Consider the following 17131-nt stretch of genomic DNA (forward strand, 5'->3'; position numbering starts at 1 on the left):
AGTCATTCCACTGACTTGGTGACAGGGTTCTGTCGCATAATGGGCGAAGTAATCAACCGATTGCACGATGATGGTGTTATTGCAATCTTATTAGGCACAGAACACATACTGGAGGGTACTGACTGTGCGAAACATTGTATATTGCAACTTCAAGTGATCAACCAGTTTACTTTGGCATTTCCGATTTCCACTAAGCACCCCCAATAAGCTCTAGCAAGCCTGGGGAAATCGCCTTTCCGGGCTCATTTTGATTGCGACGCCAACCTAAAAAGGCATTTATCCAGTTCGTACCACTCCAGTATTCAATATCTAGACTCACTGGAAAAGGAGTTAGAAATGTTAGTAGCTACTAAGAGGGTATGAGGTTGTCGAGGCTGGCTCGTGACCAGCTGGTATTGGGCATCTAACACAAACTCACCCCCAGTAAGAACAAACCAATGTATTCAAGACAATCCTGAAGAGCGACCAATCAAAACAGGATGATCAATTCAGAATGTTTCTTCTGGTTCACCTCAGGTTTTCACCCAACGAGAAACCCCCCTGCCCAGTTATATAAGTGGCAGCCTCGTGTTTTCAAATCCTAGGCGGGTAGTCGGGACAGCGGCCCAGCCACGCCGTGTGCCAGCAAGGGAGAAGAAACAATTATACGTACCATTGACACCTAATGTGTTAACATTTTGAATAACGAGCCAATCAAGTCGTGAGACCCTGCTTTTGGCCATAATATAGGGTAGGAAGTATTTGTGTTGGGCATTTAGTATGGGGCTTCCTTGAATGAATATTGTGGTACGGTGGATGATGTTCCGACAGAAAATGACCAATTAGACTGAGCATTATGATTGAATTGATATGTTACTCTAGTTCAAATAAATCCAAGCTATGGATTTAACAAAGACTAATCAGTCAATTGGGGTGGAGATTCGAATAAAAAGGCCAAGCTTCAAATCGTCCATGGTTGGTAGCGGGAATCGGGCCGCGAGCCAACACGACGTCAGGCAGATCACCTTGCCTAGATTATCTTAATTAATCGACTGTCAAATTTTTATGATTCATCGAATTAATTGTCTAGCTTGACAACCTCTTATGTCTCAATCCTCCTTATTGGTCTGTTGGAGTCAGGTTGCGTGGTGGCTGGGGGAGGCTGGGAGATGTCCACCGCAAGACTGACAGCCAAACAAAAGCCCACTCGGTTGCACCTTCAGAGATTTCCAGATCATTACTGACTTGGACATCCATTGGAATGCTTCTCGATTAAATACCTTGTGAGTGGAATCATTGCCGCGACCGACATGTCGAATACCCCCGGTCCACGAAACTTTAGTCTACGAAACGTCAACTGTACGAATAATCCATTGAGTCCCATTTTAAATATGAGGACTTGGGATAGCCTCGAGTGCTTGGTTTGAAATCTATATGTACTGACTACCTCCCAGCAAGCAAACCTCAAGTCTACCGAACAAATTCAGCACAGTCCGTCGCTGCATCAGACGATTACTATTCTTTCTCAGAACGGACAAGTGAAGAAAGTCGTGTCACTGCAATGCGCTACGCCACTCCAGACTCTCGTCCATCGTCTCAGGCGTCTTCGCCGACGGCGCCACGGACACGGGGCGCAGTTGTTGAAGAGCTAAACCACCTAGCGCAACCTGCTCAGGACCCACACTCCCCACGTCCGCCAACAGAAAGCACAGTTCGCTTTGGGGAAGACAGAGTCGCTCGTATCAGCCCCAAGTCCGATGAAACTGTTCGTCGTGTACCCAGAAGTGACGAATATGCCGGCCCTGCACCAACACCCGGGATGGATGACACACCATATGTCCAATTCGCACTCAACCAACTTACCCGCGACGAGGAGGTTAGCGGAGTAGCCCGACAAGACTCGATCTCAACTGACAGAGACGAGTATCCGGCTGATCGCTTAGTCTGGGATGCAGGACTTGGGTATTTCACTCGCACTAGAACACCCATTCGATACACTGAAACACCTCAACGACCAAAGTATAAGTCGCCATCACCCCAGGCCCTGCCGCAAAGACCAGATTCTATTGATCCCGAGTCTTTTGTGGCTGTTGATCCTCCAGAGAAGAGTCTCATGTACCCTGCTCTTGATTACCTGCCCATTGTCCTTCGGTCATGGGCTTTGCTTTTGGCTATCTTGTCGTGTTGCCTCATGATTGCCGGGATAGTGTTTTGCAATATCTGGTCCCATCGACACAAGGGAATTTGGGAGTACGATGGTAAGGGCGGCGGCCGGTATTTTGTGATGCAATTTGTTCCACAAGTTCTGGCTGCGCCTATCATCATTTGGACTTTTGTGATCCAGGCTGCAGTTTACCGCGTAGCGCCTTTTGCTATTTTGGCTGCGGAGAGGAAGAAGGGAAATGTTTTACAGGGATTGCCCATTATTCCTCGAAACTTCATTTTCCCCGACTTCTCACACTTTCGACATGGCGAGCCTCTTTTTGGTTTCGCTTTGTTTACTATCTGGCTGTCGAACTTCTTCTCCATCCCCCTTATCAGCTGTCTCTTCCAAGCCAAGTACTACACTATTGATGGCCAAGGAGTCTGGAAGTGGACTTCTGTGCAGAGTGTGGGCTGGACTCTTGTTGGATCCTACGGGCTTCTGACGATCGGTCTACTGCTCATCTTGCTCAGATTTGTTCGAGGATGGACCGGTTTAATGTGGGACCCAGTTTGCCTGGCGGATCTTATCTCGATCATCCAAAGGTCTAACGTTCTTCACGACTATGAGCACTCTGAGACTGTTCCAAGAGTTAGAGAAACCCTCGACTCCCGAGTTCTTCGTTTGGGCTACTGGAAGCTGTCCATGAAGCCCGAGATCTTCTATGGTGTCGGTGAAGTTGACGCACCAATCCGCACTCGCTCGCTGCACCAGACAGAGAAAACCCGAGAAAGGCAGCCTCATGGGATGACCAAGGTTCGTTTCGACCTCGAGCACAATGGCAGTTCAAACGACTACCTATATTCCCCTGCTGCTCGGTACCGCTGGACACCCTGGTTCCTGCGCCAGGCCGCTGTGATTACCTGGGTTATCATCGTTTTCGCCCTATTCATCGCATTCGTCACCGTCAGCTTCGTCAACAACGCCATCAAAGGAGGCTTCCCCCCCAAACTCCCAACCCTACCCTCGACAAGCGCATTTTCCGCCTCCAACTTCCTATATAGCTTTGTCCCCGCCCTCATTGGCAACTTCCTCTTCCTCGCCTTACAACCAATCGACCTCTACTTCCGCGCCCTTCAACCATTCGTCGAGCTTTCCTCCCCACACGGCGCCGCCGCAGACAAAAGCATCCTTCTCGCCTACCCCTCAGCCCTCCCCATCCAAGCAACCATGCAAGCAATCATCAACAGCCACTGGAAAGTTGCCTGGCTATCCTTCATGAGCCTAATTTCCATTGCCATCCCAATCATCGCCGGTGGTATCTTCATTGCACTTTGGTATCCATCCGACAACGATGTCCGCATTTCAGCCCTGATGCCAGCTTACTACGCCCTGATTGCATTCTGTGCTGTATACGCTGTGTCTTTCTTGGCGGTCTGGCCCGGTCGTCAGCGCTATCTTCCTCACGATATTGCTACCCTCTCTGATCTGATGAGCTTTCTTTATCAATCGCCCCTTTTGGCTGACAAGTTACTTCGTGAGCCAAGGAGTAAAACTGATCTCGTTACTCGGCTCATTGTTGCACCGCCTTCGGAACGTCTGCGACCCATGTATGGATTTGGGATCTATGTTGGTCGCGACGGAAAAGAGCATCTTGGCATCGATCGCTTTACGAGACCTGGTCGTACTGATATGTTGATTACGACCGGTTCGATGAAATGATTTTGTTTTATGTTTTTCTGCGCCTTTTTGATGTTGCCATGATTTGCATTTCCGTTATGAGCGAATGATTCAAAACCCCTGTTATGTTGCATTATTATATCTGTTTTGATGTTTTTAGTTCATGTATACGTTTGAGCGTGTTTTTCTTGTTCTCGTTCTTTTTTTTGGCTTTGGATAGCATTCTCGGCGCTCTTGCATTTGTAAACTTGTTTTACGTCTCGGACTTTTGATGCTGCACATGTGCGCATGGCAGATAGATTAATGACCTAGAGCAGAATTTAAATGCAGTATTTAGATATTACCTAAAGCTATTCCTGGCATCCTATGTACAAGATTTCCTGGAGGAAGCCGCCCTGTGGGATCCGCCGTTCGTCAATGTAGCGTGGTAACTGTTATTCAGAGAAAACGTTATCTTAAGCATTTCCAGGACATTGCACCACCGCATTGAACTCATGTATGTATACGAGATAACGCTTTATTGTAGCTATTAGACTGCGACATCGCCCTTGGACGAGTGGGTGGGCTATAATTCAGGTTAAGTGGCGCTTCGGCTCTTATGTAAATGACAGTAAAAATAGCTTCTGTGTTAGACTCGTAAGGTCTCCAGGGTTTGTAGACCGCTGGACCAGCAAACAAGCCAAACACAGGGATGACTGCTTGTTTGGAAACGTGGAAGTCAGATCTTTCTTGCCTGGACCCACGTCAGACAACTTCTCCTTGTGGAAAAGTATTGATTTTGTTATCATACAAACTCTGCCCCACACCGACTAACTTCCGCTATGAGTTAGTCACTATCGGCAACCCGACAATGGGACCGAAAAATGATAAGCAAAGCATTCTATCTCCAAATTGGAGATTCTATTTGGAAACATGCGGCGACAATTCCCTTTGTAATGGAATAGAAATGAGTCAAGCCTTGGCTCCCAGACCTTAAAGCTATTCGAGGAAATCGTTCTCAGGCTACCTTATTATCGCCTCTAGCCGTCTAATCCCTCCTAAATCGTTCATTGAATCGGTTCAAAATGCAAGGCTTGCGATTTTTTGAAAGCCACGAGCCTAATTGTATACGAGACACGCCCGCAAGCCCAAACGATGGCGAGTATCCAGAGGGAGGTACTAAAGCATGGCTTGTTGTCTTAGGAGCTTGGTGCGCCATGATTCCCTCCATGGGACTTTTGAACAGTCTGGGAACTCTACAAGCTTGGTTAAGCACCCATCAATTGAAGGCATACTCGGAATCAAGTATCGGCTGGATATTTGGGTCCTACGCATTTTTCCTATTTTTAGGAGGCGCGCAGTTTGGTAAGAATGGCTATAGCCAATTAATGTACGAAAAACCGTGATACTAATCGTTCCAGGTGCCATTCTCGATTCCCACGGACCGCTTTACGTGATTCTTCCAGGCTCGGTTGGATTAGTACTCTCATTAATCTTTTTAAGTTTCAGCCAAGGTGTGTTCTTAACAGTTAGCTAATTTATTGTCTCCATCCCATACCCTCATAATCAAACTACGCGCACGCTGCTGATAATCGCTAACTATTATAGAGTATTATCAAATTTTCCTTTCCTTCAGTGTACTTGGAGGGATATCAGCCAGCACGCTTTTCACGCCGCCGGTTGCGGCTGTTGGTCACTGGTTCAACATTCGACGCGGCTGGGCAACTGGCGTTGCTTGCACGGCTGGGGGCTTAGGAGGTGCAATATTCCCTCTAATTATTATGTTTGTGGCCCCTCGAATCGGCTTTGCCTGGTCCATTCGCATTATTGCTCTGATTTGTGCAGCTCTGTGCTCTGTTGCTTGTCTCACTGTCCGGACTCGGCTTCCTCAAAAGAAAGCTGCTACCTTCCTAGATCTGAAAGCTCTTCTGGATCTGAAGTATGGGTCAGCATCACTAGGTGTGTTTCTGGTCGAGTTTGCTGTTTTTGTACCAATCACATACATCACTTCTTACGCCCTTGATGCTGGGTTTAGTGAAGAGATGTCATATGCAGTTCTTGTCTTCCTCAATCTTGGTGCTGTGTTTGGGCGTTTCCTACCAGGTCTGGCGGCCGACCGATTAGGCCGATTCAACGTTATGAGCGTGAATTGTTTAATGTGTTCTTTGTTTACATTCATTCTCTGGCTCTATGGAGACTTGGTGGCCCCTGATAACCTAGGAATAGTGATAAGCTATGCCGTCCTATTTGGCTTTTGGAGCGGAGCAGCTATCAGCCTTGCTCCTGTTTGTATTTCGCAGGTTTGTGAGATTGAAGATTATGGGAAGAGAGTTGGAACTACTTGGACGCTTGTCAGCTTTGGTACTCTCATTGCTATTCCAATCGCCGGGACAGTACAGCAACACAATCATGGAGAGTACTATGGGCTTATCATCTTTGGAGGTGCTCTATATATTTCGTCCTTCATTGCATTCGTTGTTTCCCGCGGCATCTGCAGAGGATGGTCTTTCGGAACGAAGTTTTAGGATATGTAATGTGAGTTGAAGTAATAACATCCATGCAGATCATAAGAATCTAAAAGTTAGTATATAACAGTGTGCCATGTTGTGAAAGACTTAGATTATTGAAGTGGTAATGAGACATTTGATACTGCAAATAGGTAAATATGTCTATGTGACTACTGGATTTGTAGTAATGTAGCTCATTATATACGTGAACAGGAATTACATCTATACGTAATCGCTGAGTTGGGAAAATGCCGAAGAGTAGATACGACAATAGCCATAAGCCAGTAATCTTTTACCGCTGAAAGTAAATGACCATAACTCGATTGACCTGCTCTTCCACCCAACTGGTCTGCTCCGGTGGCAAATGCAGGTCCGAAGTCAGGAGATTTCGTAAAAATAGCATTATGTGCCAAGGACCCATCAAGGGGGCCGACTGTTTGTGTGTGGTGGTAACTGGTCGTGTCTCCGCAAAGGGGTACGTAACTTGACCCTGTTTTAGACGTATAGATTCCAACTGACTGCCCAAGTAATAGGGAACAGATGCACAAATTCCATCGGCCATCTTGTTGATAGTTGATTGGATTGCGGCTGATTTGATTCCATCGGGGTCGTGGGCGGGCAATAGACGGAGACAGTTGAGCATGATACTTTGTACCAGGATCCGACAATCGCGGTAGGTATTCCATGTGGAAGCTATCCACATATCTGAGTAGCAATCGCAGTGTTGGAGATAGAGCCCAGCGTCACAGACAGATTGAGGTATTATGCTTGCGGCAACGGGATTCCAGTTTTCTGGAATCCAGTATGTCCACGAAGTAAGGTTAATGTCTATCTGTGTTGCTCTGTTCAGGACTGATGTGATTTCGGTCTCATTGGGTTCCTCGATATTTAGTTTCTCCCATGATTTGCGCAGGCTCACAATTTCCGAAGCTGCTGTGGAAAGAAAGACGCGAGGAGAGGGAGGTGCTTTTGGTGGGGCGAGTGGCCAGACTTCAGGTATTGGGACCATCGGAGTGTCCAGGCCACGGCTAGTTTTGATCTATCGAATTGGATTAGAAGAATGATTAAATATTGGTTGGTGAACATACAATCTGAGCTTGAACAGCATTATGGAGAGTGGATGATGAATTATCTTGAACCTTTTCGGGTCTCCGACTATTGACCAGTGCTATGGCGCCTTTCAAATGGGCTTTTACTGGGTTTTCCCAGTCTTTCAAGGCCGTAAATTCCTTGTTATTCAGTCAGTGAAGGCAGATCAAAGCCAGTGAGACAGAGACACATACCTCGTAAAGTGACAACATAAGAATTGACATCAGAACGCGATCATATTCGTTGTCATCATTCGACAGTAAGGTCTCCCTAATCTTTGGTAAAGTTTGTGTGAAATATCGTTGCGAAGCACGAACTAATGAGTCTTGTCCCGTCCAAGCTGCCACAGTGAAATAAGCGACAGCTAATGTGCTGGTATGTAGGGGAGAGCCAATAGCAGCGTTGGAATACATCTCAGGCAAAATCTCCATAAAGCCATTACGAATGTGGGGGTCTTTGGGTAGATAAAGGTAAGAGTTGAAGAAAAGTGGGATCACTGTGTCTTCCAAGGGCTGGTAGAGATCGACAAGAGGATGCAGATATACAGGCCAGGAGCTGTTGGATCTCGCTGATACTGCAGACTCGGGCGATTTCACCAATGATACTTCTGAGTTCGCATCTTCGTCTTTACTTGATGTGGATTTGCTACTCGAGCTCGGGGACACCGCGGATGACGCTGGTTTTTTGGTGAAAGAGTAGGTATGATCTCTCAGCATCACATCAAAGGGATGCAAATACCCCGGACAGTCTCGGCCGGTTCTCACGCATGCTTTGCAGTGGGGCCGAGTTTCATCACACTTAGAAGTTTAGTTGTATTCATTTCTAGTGGAATAGTATGAAACTTACTTTAATACGCCGCGTTCGGCAATTTTTACATCCAGTACTGGGCTTCCCTTGATACACCATGGCGTTAATCGGGAGATTGAATAGAGCGGGCTTGAGGCGATAGCGGTTATCGGTCGAATTGGCTAGTGCGCAACATCAGGCGGGGATCTATACACTCAAATTTGATCCATGCCAGCGAGAAACGCTATTGATCCTGATAGAGCAGCCATATGAAAAGGGAAATGATGATAAACACCGATCCCCAATGTATCCAGGTCAATCACAGAAGCGAGTTCATGGTCGGCCGAATCATTTCGTCCGTAAGCCGCGTCGCCACGTGACCGATCTGCATTATTGCTCCGCCTCCGCAGATTCATCTGTCAGTATTATGCTTTCTCCAAATATCCGAACGCTCAATCTCCCCTGCTCTGACCTAATTCGCTTCTGAAAGAGGAGAAAGGCGGCAATTTGAAAATACAGAAAGGTCACTTTCCTTGGATCATCTCCCCCTCACATTCAGCGATGGTCTCCCTCTTTGGCTGGGGCTCCAGCTCCAATTCCGACTCCAACGCTCCAAACCCACAAGAGACATCCTCCCAAAGCCCGAGCCAAACACAACTACCTCAATCAGTTCCTTCACCGTCTGAATCATCACAATTAGCGCAGCAATCCACACCACCCAACAACAGAAACCTCAAACTTTTCCTCGGCGGAGTAGCCTTTTTCTCGCTCTCTGTCTGGGTCACGCGCCGCGCGAGCATAAAGAAACGCCTTGACTGCATTCCTCCTTTCTATTCCAGCTCATTATACTTTCAACCGAAGGTCAATGGTGCAGGTGAGGCTTTTGAAGCTCTCAGTCTGGCTTCGCTCAACGTTTTCTCGTTCGGCATGATGACCACTGGTGCGGCCATGTATGCCCTCGATATCAATGGGCTTGACGATGCGCGACGATTCATGAAAGTTGCGATGTCAGGTGACATTGATGAAACTGGCAAGTCGGATGAACAGCTTGAGCAGGAAGTCACCGAGTGGGTGACCAATTTGCTTGGTGATCGGTTCACGAAGCAGTTGGAGAAGGAGCGCGCGAAGAAGCAGCAGCAGCCCGTGGCCGGCGAGAAGAGCGAATAAGTTGCGCAAGCCGGATAAGGAGACTTGCTTGGCATGTCTTGGATACACTCTACTCTTTTCATTTCTATACGATACCACACTTCTCTTGTACATTATCCATTTTTTCTGATATGCCTGCATAGTCGCATGGGCATGGCGTTGCCAGTTGCAGCATCATGATGAACCTTGAATAGGGCTTCATTAAACTGTATGTCACATCTGTGACAATTTGAATTTGGGATATCACTTTGGTAAACTATCAATACTACAACGCGAACTCTGAAGCGATCCTGATAAATCTTCACTTGTTCATCTGATCATATCGTTGACGAGCAGTTTCCTTGGTCTTTGCCAGGAACTCATCGTAACGACCTCGAGTATTCCGTCCTGCTTCCTCTGCTGCGTCACCTAGTTTGCCGCCTTGTGCTCCTAGCCCAACACCTTGTGCATAGACCTCCGTGGCAATTGGGGCCGTAACGCCAGTTCCTTGAGCACCCAGACCAGAGCCTTCCGACCACCCCATCTTGCTGAGAAGAGAGGCACCCTTTGAAGTGGACTGCACCGGAGGTTCTTCCTCTTTCTTTGGCGCGGCTGGTTTCGGTTGAGCGCCAGCCTTCCCTGGTCCGTAGGTCTTGCGACGTTCTCTTGCACGATCCCGATATTCTGCAGATGATTGCTGCAGGATTCCGTGTTTGACTAGCTTTGCTATGGCGCGTGTTTTGCGATCTTCGTCCTGGAGGTTTTGCCGGTGAAGTTGACTAAGCCGCTCGTGCCGGTTGACGTCGGCTGCCGACTTGAACTCGGTCATGCAAAGATAGCAGCAGTTCCGATTTGGGTCTGCGTATGATTGAGTGGGCGGGGCTTCAGAAACAGGGATACCGCCATGCTCCAAACTATTTTCAGGTAGGGCCCCATCGTCCTTGGGAATGCCATGGAGTTCAGCATGGCGATTGCTCCAGAATTGGAGTTGACTGGGCATTGCCAATTTCTTCGCTTTTTCCATATCCGCGGCTTCCGCCTTTCGCTTCTTGGATTTTTCCGTCTCCTTGATTGCCTTAGATCCCTCTTGGTTCCCAGTAGGCTTTTCACTTTTGGATCCGATCTCTTCACTTGAGACTTGGAGTTCAGTCACGTAAGCGTTGTCATCCCAGTACATGAGCTTCAACGCCGGATTGTTCAGAGGACTGAAGGTGAAACCTTTTGTGGCGGCTGATGGGGCCAGAACCGGTACAAAAACACCTGCGTGGATGTAGGTGACCATTACAGGTCGAGAGGAGATGGTAAATTTGTTGAAAGAATGCAACCGAGTGATAGCAGCTTGTGCGTCCTTGAAGGGGTTGTGTGAGCGAGCAAGCCTGGGTAAGTAGATACGGACGGGGCAGGTTGACATACTGTCACATTGGCAAATTCAGCGAACCCATACCGCCAGCTATCATTTGTTTTACGGTCACGAACGAGTAAGACACGTCGGATAGAGCCCTCACGAGCACCTAAATTAGCATCACCAGTTGTCGAAGCCACCTTGGCTCCTTTCTTTTGATTTCCTGAGCTGCCGTCATTTCCTGAAGTTGGTCGGTACAATTTCGCAACACCTTTAGCAAGAAGCTCTTCAGTGACTGATGGCTCCAGTCCCCGAAACAGCAAGAACTGTGAAGGCTGATTATCAGGGGCTGCGTCATTATCGCCATTATTCACGGGTCTTGCTGGCGGTACCCCAGGAGCACTAGCAAGTGGTAGTTCTAATGATGGTCAACATTAATGCGAGATAATACGAGTATTTTACCCATGAACACGTACCTGGCCGCGGCGCGTTACACCGGAAGCATTTTGCGCGTGTAGAGAAATTCACAACAGCACACTAGAAATTTAGATGTTAGTCTGAGGCTTAGCTTGAGAGCATGAAGCTTACCATTCTGCAAGTCCAGTCACCTTCAGCTTTTGCGCGAACTCGGTCTTCTCTCTCGCGACTGTATGCGATGCGAACTTTGGTGCTCTTTTCACCAGTGGGACCGTAAAGATGGATGAATGGGTGGTTAGTCTCTAGGAAATCCCTGGAGTCAAGGATGCTGTGGAATCGAAGAAAGCCTAGCTGCCTGGACGCCTCTGTAAACCCCATATTGATAAGCATGCTGCACATAGATGGACAATTTATCTGTGTCACGCACTCGTTTGTCGATCTCGAATGACTCGAATATCGTCAAGTTGAGCAACATGGTATGCATCGCGAAGCTCAGTTTCAATCTATTGGAACAAATCCAACAATAGTCAGTGGCGTGAATTTCACCAAAATGAGCGAGGAAGAGCGGGCAGAGTCATTCTCAAGATATATGTTTCACTCACGTCATTTTCTGTCATGTCGGCAGGGAAGCCCTCTAACATGATCTCACGGCTCTCCGGCCCAAAGTGAGACTGGCCTTGTCGACTACGGCTGCGACTCAAGCCACGGTTGCCACTGTACTCTGGTGACTGGTAACCTTCGCGGTCCCGATCTCGATATGACTGTCTACCTCTTCGTGGAGGTGATCGTGAAGATCGGCGCCAGTCTCTCTCTCGGTTGCTTTGGCGTGCTGTGTCTGGGTCATTGGGGTATTCGGGTCGGCGATTGCGAGAGTGATCTTTTTAGCAAGGACGGGAACAATGTCATCAGTTATCTTTCAACAAAAAACAACACCCGGCCTTTCAGTGGAATTCCGGGACTCAGGTATTATTTCCATGGGAGGTGTGTATACCGCCAGGCGATCGTGAGCGCGAATAGTCGTCATACATGCGACCGTCTCGTTCATCGCGGTCATCGCGACCTGCGTAAGACCGGTTTGGAGGACCGTTAAAGCCTCTGCTATCGTCTGTATAAGGATGCGCCATGATTTACACTCATGGGGGAGGGTGTGAATGATCCAGATGTCTGCAGAAGTTGACGGGATTCGGAGCTCTTACTGCTGATACGCGATAGCATCCGGCAGAAGCATACACCGCCCTGCATTGTTTAAGTACTCGTACACTTGTTTTCAGCTTTATCTGTGATAGATGCCTGTATTTTCCTATTCCTAAAAAAACTGCCATGACAGTGTCTACTTTTTTGCCTACCTATCCTTGGTATCCATATCGAAATAAATAAACATGCAGTGTGTAGGCTACCAGCGCCATGGCATAGCGTATCCTGGGACTATATAGTTGCCAATGGCGTCTTTTTGGAATGAGATTATCAACCTTGGAAGGTAAAGAATGTTCGTCAAATGTTAACCTGTGACAATCAAATTATATATTTGAGAATATGAAACCCATTTTCTAGCTTCACATTTCAGCCGATTCTAGATGAGGTCAAAGCTCTCATTTGTGTTGCATCATCGTCATCGGTACCAGCGGTGGGGGGATCCACCCATTGCTGAGGAGTATGATTTGGACACGGCAGCAACTGCAGTCAAAAAGAGAATTGATTTGGCGCTAAATATGGGTCAATGAACCTCCACCAGAACCAGAGGATCGGCAAAGCATATCAACCATAGAGAGTCCGATGATTCTCCGCAGTGCCCCGCGGTGGGAGGAGCTGCGTGGGTACTTGCATCAGCCATGAGATGCCACCCTTACCTATAAAAACTGGAACCCCAAGGCCCGGTTGGACACTTATACATTTTCTGGGTACTGAGTGACCTCCATATACCTCCCATTAAATCTATTCCACGATGGCTACCCCCGCAAGACCACAAAATCACCGAGCCTGGTGGAAAGAGTCCTCGGTTTATCAGATCTGGCCCGCATCCTACAAAGACTCGAACGATGACGGTATTGGAGACATTCCTGGAATCATCTCACAGCTTGACTATATCAAAAAGATCGGCGTTGATATTGTCTGGCTGTGCCCGTCCTACAAGTCTCCACAGGTGGATATGGGTTATGACATTGCCGATTACTACAGCATTGCTGATGAGTACGGCACGGTCGCAGACGTGGAGAAGCTGATCCAGGGCTGCCATGATCGGGGGATGAAGCTCCTCATGGATCTAGTTGTGAATCATAGCAGCGACCAGCATGAATGGTTCAAGCAATCGCGAAGCTCCAAAGACAATGAGTACCGCAATTGGTATGTCTGGAAGCCCGCTCGGTATGATGAGCAGGGGAACCGTCACCCTCCCAACAACTGGGTCTCGCATTTCCAAGGTATATTGTTACTCCGCAGATGAAAAATTGGGGTTGTACTGACGCTTAAAACATTTCAGGGAGCGCTTGGCAGTGGGATGAACTCACCGAAGAGTACTACCTTCACCTCTATGCGACAGAACAGCCGGATCTAAACTGGGAGCACCCACCTGTTCGCGATGCAGTACACGACATTATGAGATTCTGGCTGGACAAAGGCTGTGACGGTTTCCGAATGGATGTGATCAACTTCATCAGCAAAGATCAGCGCTTCCTCGACGCACCTGTCAAGGACCCTCGTACACCGTGGCAATGGGGTGATAAATGGTACGCCAATGGACCCCGGCTGCACGAGTACCTCCAAGGTCTCGGGAAAATTCTGCAAGAGTATGATGCCTTCAGCGTGGGCGAGATGCCTTTTGTTAAGGACGAGCAGGAAGTTCTCAAGGCCGTCCAGTTTGACCGCCATGAGATCAATATGATCTTCAACTTTGAGCATGTGGACATCGACCATGGCACATATGATAAGTTTGAGCCTGGTAACTGGAAGCTCACGGACTTGAAAGATTTCTTCCAGCGTTGGCAGACCTTCATGTATGCTAACGATGGCTGGAATGCCCTCTACTGGGAGAACCACGACCAGCCGCGGTGCGTCGATCGCTATGTGCATGCTAGCGAAGGGAAACGTGTTATCGCGTCTAAGATGTTGGCCACCGCTCTGGCACTGCAATCCGGTACACCATTCGTGTACCAGGGACAAGAGTTGGGAATGCGCAATGTTCCCAAATCTTGGGGCATTGAAGAGTACAAGGACCTTGACTGCCTTAACCACTGGCACAGGTATGTACTTTCTTATTCTATCATGAATTAAACTTGAGAACTAAACCTCCGCAGAATCCTGAAAGAAAGGCCCGATGACACCGAAGCCCACGCAAGTGCCCTTGCAGAGTATCAGAAGAAGTCTCGTGATAATGGCCGCACTCCGGTCCAATGGTCCTCTGCTCCCAATGGAGGATTCACCGGTCCTAACGTCAAGCCTTGGATGTCCGTCAATCCTGATTTCGTGACCATCAACGCTGAAGACGAAGTAAAGGACCCCAACTCAACCTACCATTTCTGGGGCAAGGTCCTCGGGCTCCGTAAGAAATATCTCGATATATTCGTATACGGAGACTGGGTGTTGATTGACCAGCCGAACCAAGAGGTCTTTGCATACACCAGACAGTATGGAAATGACAAGGCGTTGGTTTTGTGCAATTGGACCGAGACGACCATTGACTGGGATGCCGCAAGCAATGGAATTGATGGTGTCAAGGCTGTATTGTTGGACAATTATGATACTGCCGAGGCTGTCCAGCACTTCACTGGCGGGAAATGGTCACTGCGGCCATATGAGGCTGCTGTCTTCCTGGTCTGAACTTGCAACTGAGCACAGCATCTAGATAGAGAACCACCATGTGAATAGACAGTTCCAGCTTCTACAAAAAATAAAGATTCCACAGTATCAATCCAAGAAATCAAAATCAAAACTTCAATCCCCTGTCAAATCTACATAGAAGCGGATCTCGGTGTCCTCCGCCACTATCGGAGCTCACTTATCCACCGTTCCCCGCACCCGATAAGCCTCCATCCCAAAAGGAAAAAAGTACATCGACACAGAGTCCCAAATCGCGCATCGAGTCCTCTGGCCCAGATACAAGACCAGAAACCAGACTACATACCGATAAAATGGCATCCGAACAACAGAATCCTCTGCCAGCCCACCTGGACCCTGCAACGTATCCCCGTACCCAGCACAACCCAACAAAAAACATCCACCTAACATTAACCTACACACCCCTCGACGTGAACACCTACCTCGCACAAACATCTTCCCCAAAAGCCGGCGCGAACGTTCTATTTCTCGGCACAACACGCGACACATTTGAAGACCGCCCTGTCTCGCAGCTCAGCTACACATGCTACCCACCTCTAGCTTTGAAAACGCTGACGGCTATCGCCGAAGCTGCTATCGAGACACACCAGCTAATAGGCGTGAGCATTGCGCATAGAATGGGTGTTGTGCCGATTGGGGAGGCGTCGATTGCTATTGCGATTAGTGCGGGACATCGGGGTGCGGCTTGGAGGGCTGGAGAGGAGGTGCTTGAGGCTTGTAAGGAGAAGGTGGAGATTTGGAAGAGAGAGGAGTTTGTTGATGGGGGGATGGAGTGGAGAGCTAATGCTGATCGGGATGCGGAGGGGAAATTGGTTTCTGGGGATGGTTCTTGATGAGCTTGTGATTGAAATTGGATATTAATTGGAGTTGGATGTTGAGTGAAGCTGTCTCCCATGAATTATGCCTAGTGATCTGCACTCAGTTAATGCCAAAAGTGTCGAGACTGATGCTGTATATTATTTACTCCGAATACGAAGCAGTGAAGCCACTGCCTTGTTTATACAACAGCGAGCTTAGAGCATGGCAATGCTCGATCGATGGATCCAATGAGCAGGGTATTTAGATTTGACAGTATAGTACAGTTTTCATATAAGGACACGGTTACTCAGTCTTCAATGGCCGACCCTCACGCTTCCAGTCGTTGATGTGTTCCAAGATAACCTTGGACGCGGACTCGGGGGTATCCTGTCGACCAATACACTCGACAAAGTCATTATCGGGATCTAGCAGGATAGTTAGCCTTTGTACCACCTAATAATCATATCGTGCCAATCTTACCCATCAGATAGAAGTAGATGCTGTGGTCAACCAAGTAATCCTCACCAGGCTTGGCGTCCCGGGGGGTACTGAAGTACACACGGTACTGCTTGCAGACATTCTTGACCTGCTCATAGGTACCAGTCAAGCCAACAATACCGGGGTGGAACTCCTGGAGGTAGGCACGCAGAACCTCAGGGGTATCACGGGCAGGGTCACAAGTAATGAAGACAGGCAAGAAGAGCTTCTCATCTTTGGTGGACTCCTTGACTTTCTCGATGATCTCGGCCATCTTGTCCAGCTCATCGGGGCAGATATCCGGGCAGTGGGTGAAACCGAAGTAGACCTGTAAAAGAAGACAATGAGTACTGGTTACTTCAAGCTAGCTCTCCAGCCAGCTGTACATCCGGGCCAACTCACAAAGCTGTATTTTCCCTTCAGATCCTCCGCAGTAAACTCCTTCCCATCCAAATCCTTCAGCACAAACGGACCGCCAACCTTGGGCTTGCCAACACCCTTGCTCATCTCCGCAATACGCTTCCGTTCCAATCGCGCCTTCTCAACACGGAAATAAATCACCATACCGGCGCCAGTGAGGATGAATAGCAATGCGGCCTTCCATGAGAAGGGTCCGGTCGAGTTGCGCTGCTTAATCTGTCCCATGGTCCTGCCCTTAGCACGGAATGCACTCGTAGAGAATTGGTTGCAACTCCGGGCAGAGAGCATGTTCTGAATGTTCTGCGTGCATCGGGGCCGTTGCGACTGGGTGTAGGCGCGGCATTGCGATTGGGTGGTGATTCGGAGGCCGGAGAGGATGTTTTGGGATCGGATGGGCTCAATGGTAGACAGGTGGCGGGTAGCCCGGCTGAATAGGCCGGTCGCCAGCTTTGAAGAGGCCATGGTTGTAAGATTGGTGTTTTGTCGGGGAAGGTTGAATGGTCCGCTGCGGATGTGAACTTGAGAATCGTCAGATCAGTTCCCCATTGGGACTAGCTT

The 17131-nt window shown here is 48.4% G+C and overlaps 8 protein-coding genes across 8 annotated transcripts; 5 read left to right on the forward strand and 3 right to left on the reverse strand.

The window, feature by feature from the left end:
- Positions 1-1289: 1289 nt before the first annotated feature.
- Positions 1290-3844, forward strand: N7503_007307 (DUF3433 domain-containing protein; the record flags this gene model as incomplete). The annotated part of the gene is made up of 2 exons (XM_057066854.1): positions 1290-1338; positions 1434-3844. The coding sequence occupies 2 exons, from the start codon at positions 1290-1292 to the stop codon at positions 3842-3844; spliced, it is 2460 nt and encodes an 819-aa protein (XP_056920535.1).
- Positions 3845-4866: 1022 nt separating this feature from the next.
- On the forward strand, positions 4867-6306 carry N7503_007308 (putative oxalate/formate antiporter; the record flags this gene model as incomplete). The annotated part of the gene is made up of 3 exons (XM_057066855.1): positions 4867-5146; positions 5203-5295; positions 5390-6306. 3 exons carry the CDS (start codon positions 4867-4869, stop codon positions 6304-6306), a joined length of 1290 nt encoding a protein of 429 aa, XP_056920536.1.
- A 274-nt stretch (positions 6307-6580) lies between these two features.
- On the reverse strand, positions 6581-8283 carry N7503_007309 (Zn(II)2Cys6 transcription factor domain-containing protein; the record flags this gene model as incomplete). The annotated part of the gene is made up of 4 exons (XM_057066856.1): positions 6581-7327; positions 7377-7517; positions 7572-8174; positions 8224-8283. The coding sequence occupies 4 exons, from the start codon at positions 8281-8283 to the stop codon at positions 6581-6583; spliced, it is 1551 nt and encodes a 516-aa protein (XP_056920537.1).
- A 441-nt stretch (positions 8284-8724) lies between these two features.
- On the forward strand, positions 8725-9330 carry N7503_007310 (uncharacterized protein; the record flags this gene model as incomplete). The annotated part of the gene is made up of 1 exon (XM_057066857.1): positions 8725-9330. The coding sequence occupies one exon, from the start codon at positions 8725-8727 to the stop codon at positions 9328-9330; it is 606 nt and encodes a 201-aa protein (XP_056920538.1).
- Positions 9331-9610: 280 nt separating this feature from the next.
- N7503_007311 (putative G-patch domain protein) lies at positions 9611-12171 on the reverse strand (the record flags this gene model as incomplete). Its single annotated transcript, XM_057066858.1, has 7 exons — positions 9611-10636; positions 10702-11048; positions 11107-11167; positions 11219-11412; positions 11475-11550; positions 11650-11924; positions 12039-12171. The coding sequence occupies 7 exons, from the start codon at positions 12169-12171 to the stop codon at positions 9611-9613; spliced, it is 2112 nt and encodes a 703-aa protein (XP_056920539.1).
- Positions 12172-12989: 818 nt separating this feature from the next.
- On the forward strand, positions 12990-14860 carry N7503_007312 (glycoside hydrolase family 13 protein; the record flags this gene model as incomplete). Its single annotated transcript, XM_057066859.1, has 3 exons — positions 12990-13464; positions 13524-14283; positions 14338-14860. 3 exons carry the CDS (start codon positions 12990-12992, stop codon positions 14858-14860), a joined length of 1758 nt encoding a protein of 585 aa, XP_056920540.1.
- Positions 14861-15171: 311 nt separating this feature from the next.
- On the forward strand, positions 15172-15711 carry N7503_007313 (molybdopterin synthase catalytic subunit; the record flags this gene model as incomplete). The annotated part of the gene is made up of 1 exon (XM_057066860.1): positions 15172-15711. One exon carries the CDS (start codon positions 15172-15174, stop codon positions 15709-15711), a length of 540 nt encoding a protein of 179 aa, XP_056920541.1.
- Positions 15712-15923: 212 nt separating this feature from the next.
- N7503_007314 (SCO family protein) lies at positions 15924-17035 on the reverse strand (the record flags this gene model as incomplete). Its single annotated transcript, XM_057066861.1, has 3 exons — positions 15924-16101; positions 16157-16481; positions 16556-17035. 3 exons carry the CDS (start codon positions 17033-17035, stop codon positions 15980-15982), a joined length of 927 nt encoding a protein of 308 aa, XP_056920542.1. The 3' UTR covers positions 15924-15979.
- Between the last annotated feature and the right edge of the window lie 96 nt (positions 17036-17131).

This window comes from Penicillium pulvis (genome assembly GCF_028828015.1).
Source record: "Penicillium pulvis strain IBT 33274 chromosome Unknown contig_5_segment0_segment0, whole genome shotgun sequence".
Taxonomy (NCBI): domain Eukaryota; kingdom Fungi; phylum Ascomycota; class Eurotiomycetes; order Eurotiales; family Aspergillaceae; genus Penicillium; species Penicillium pulvis.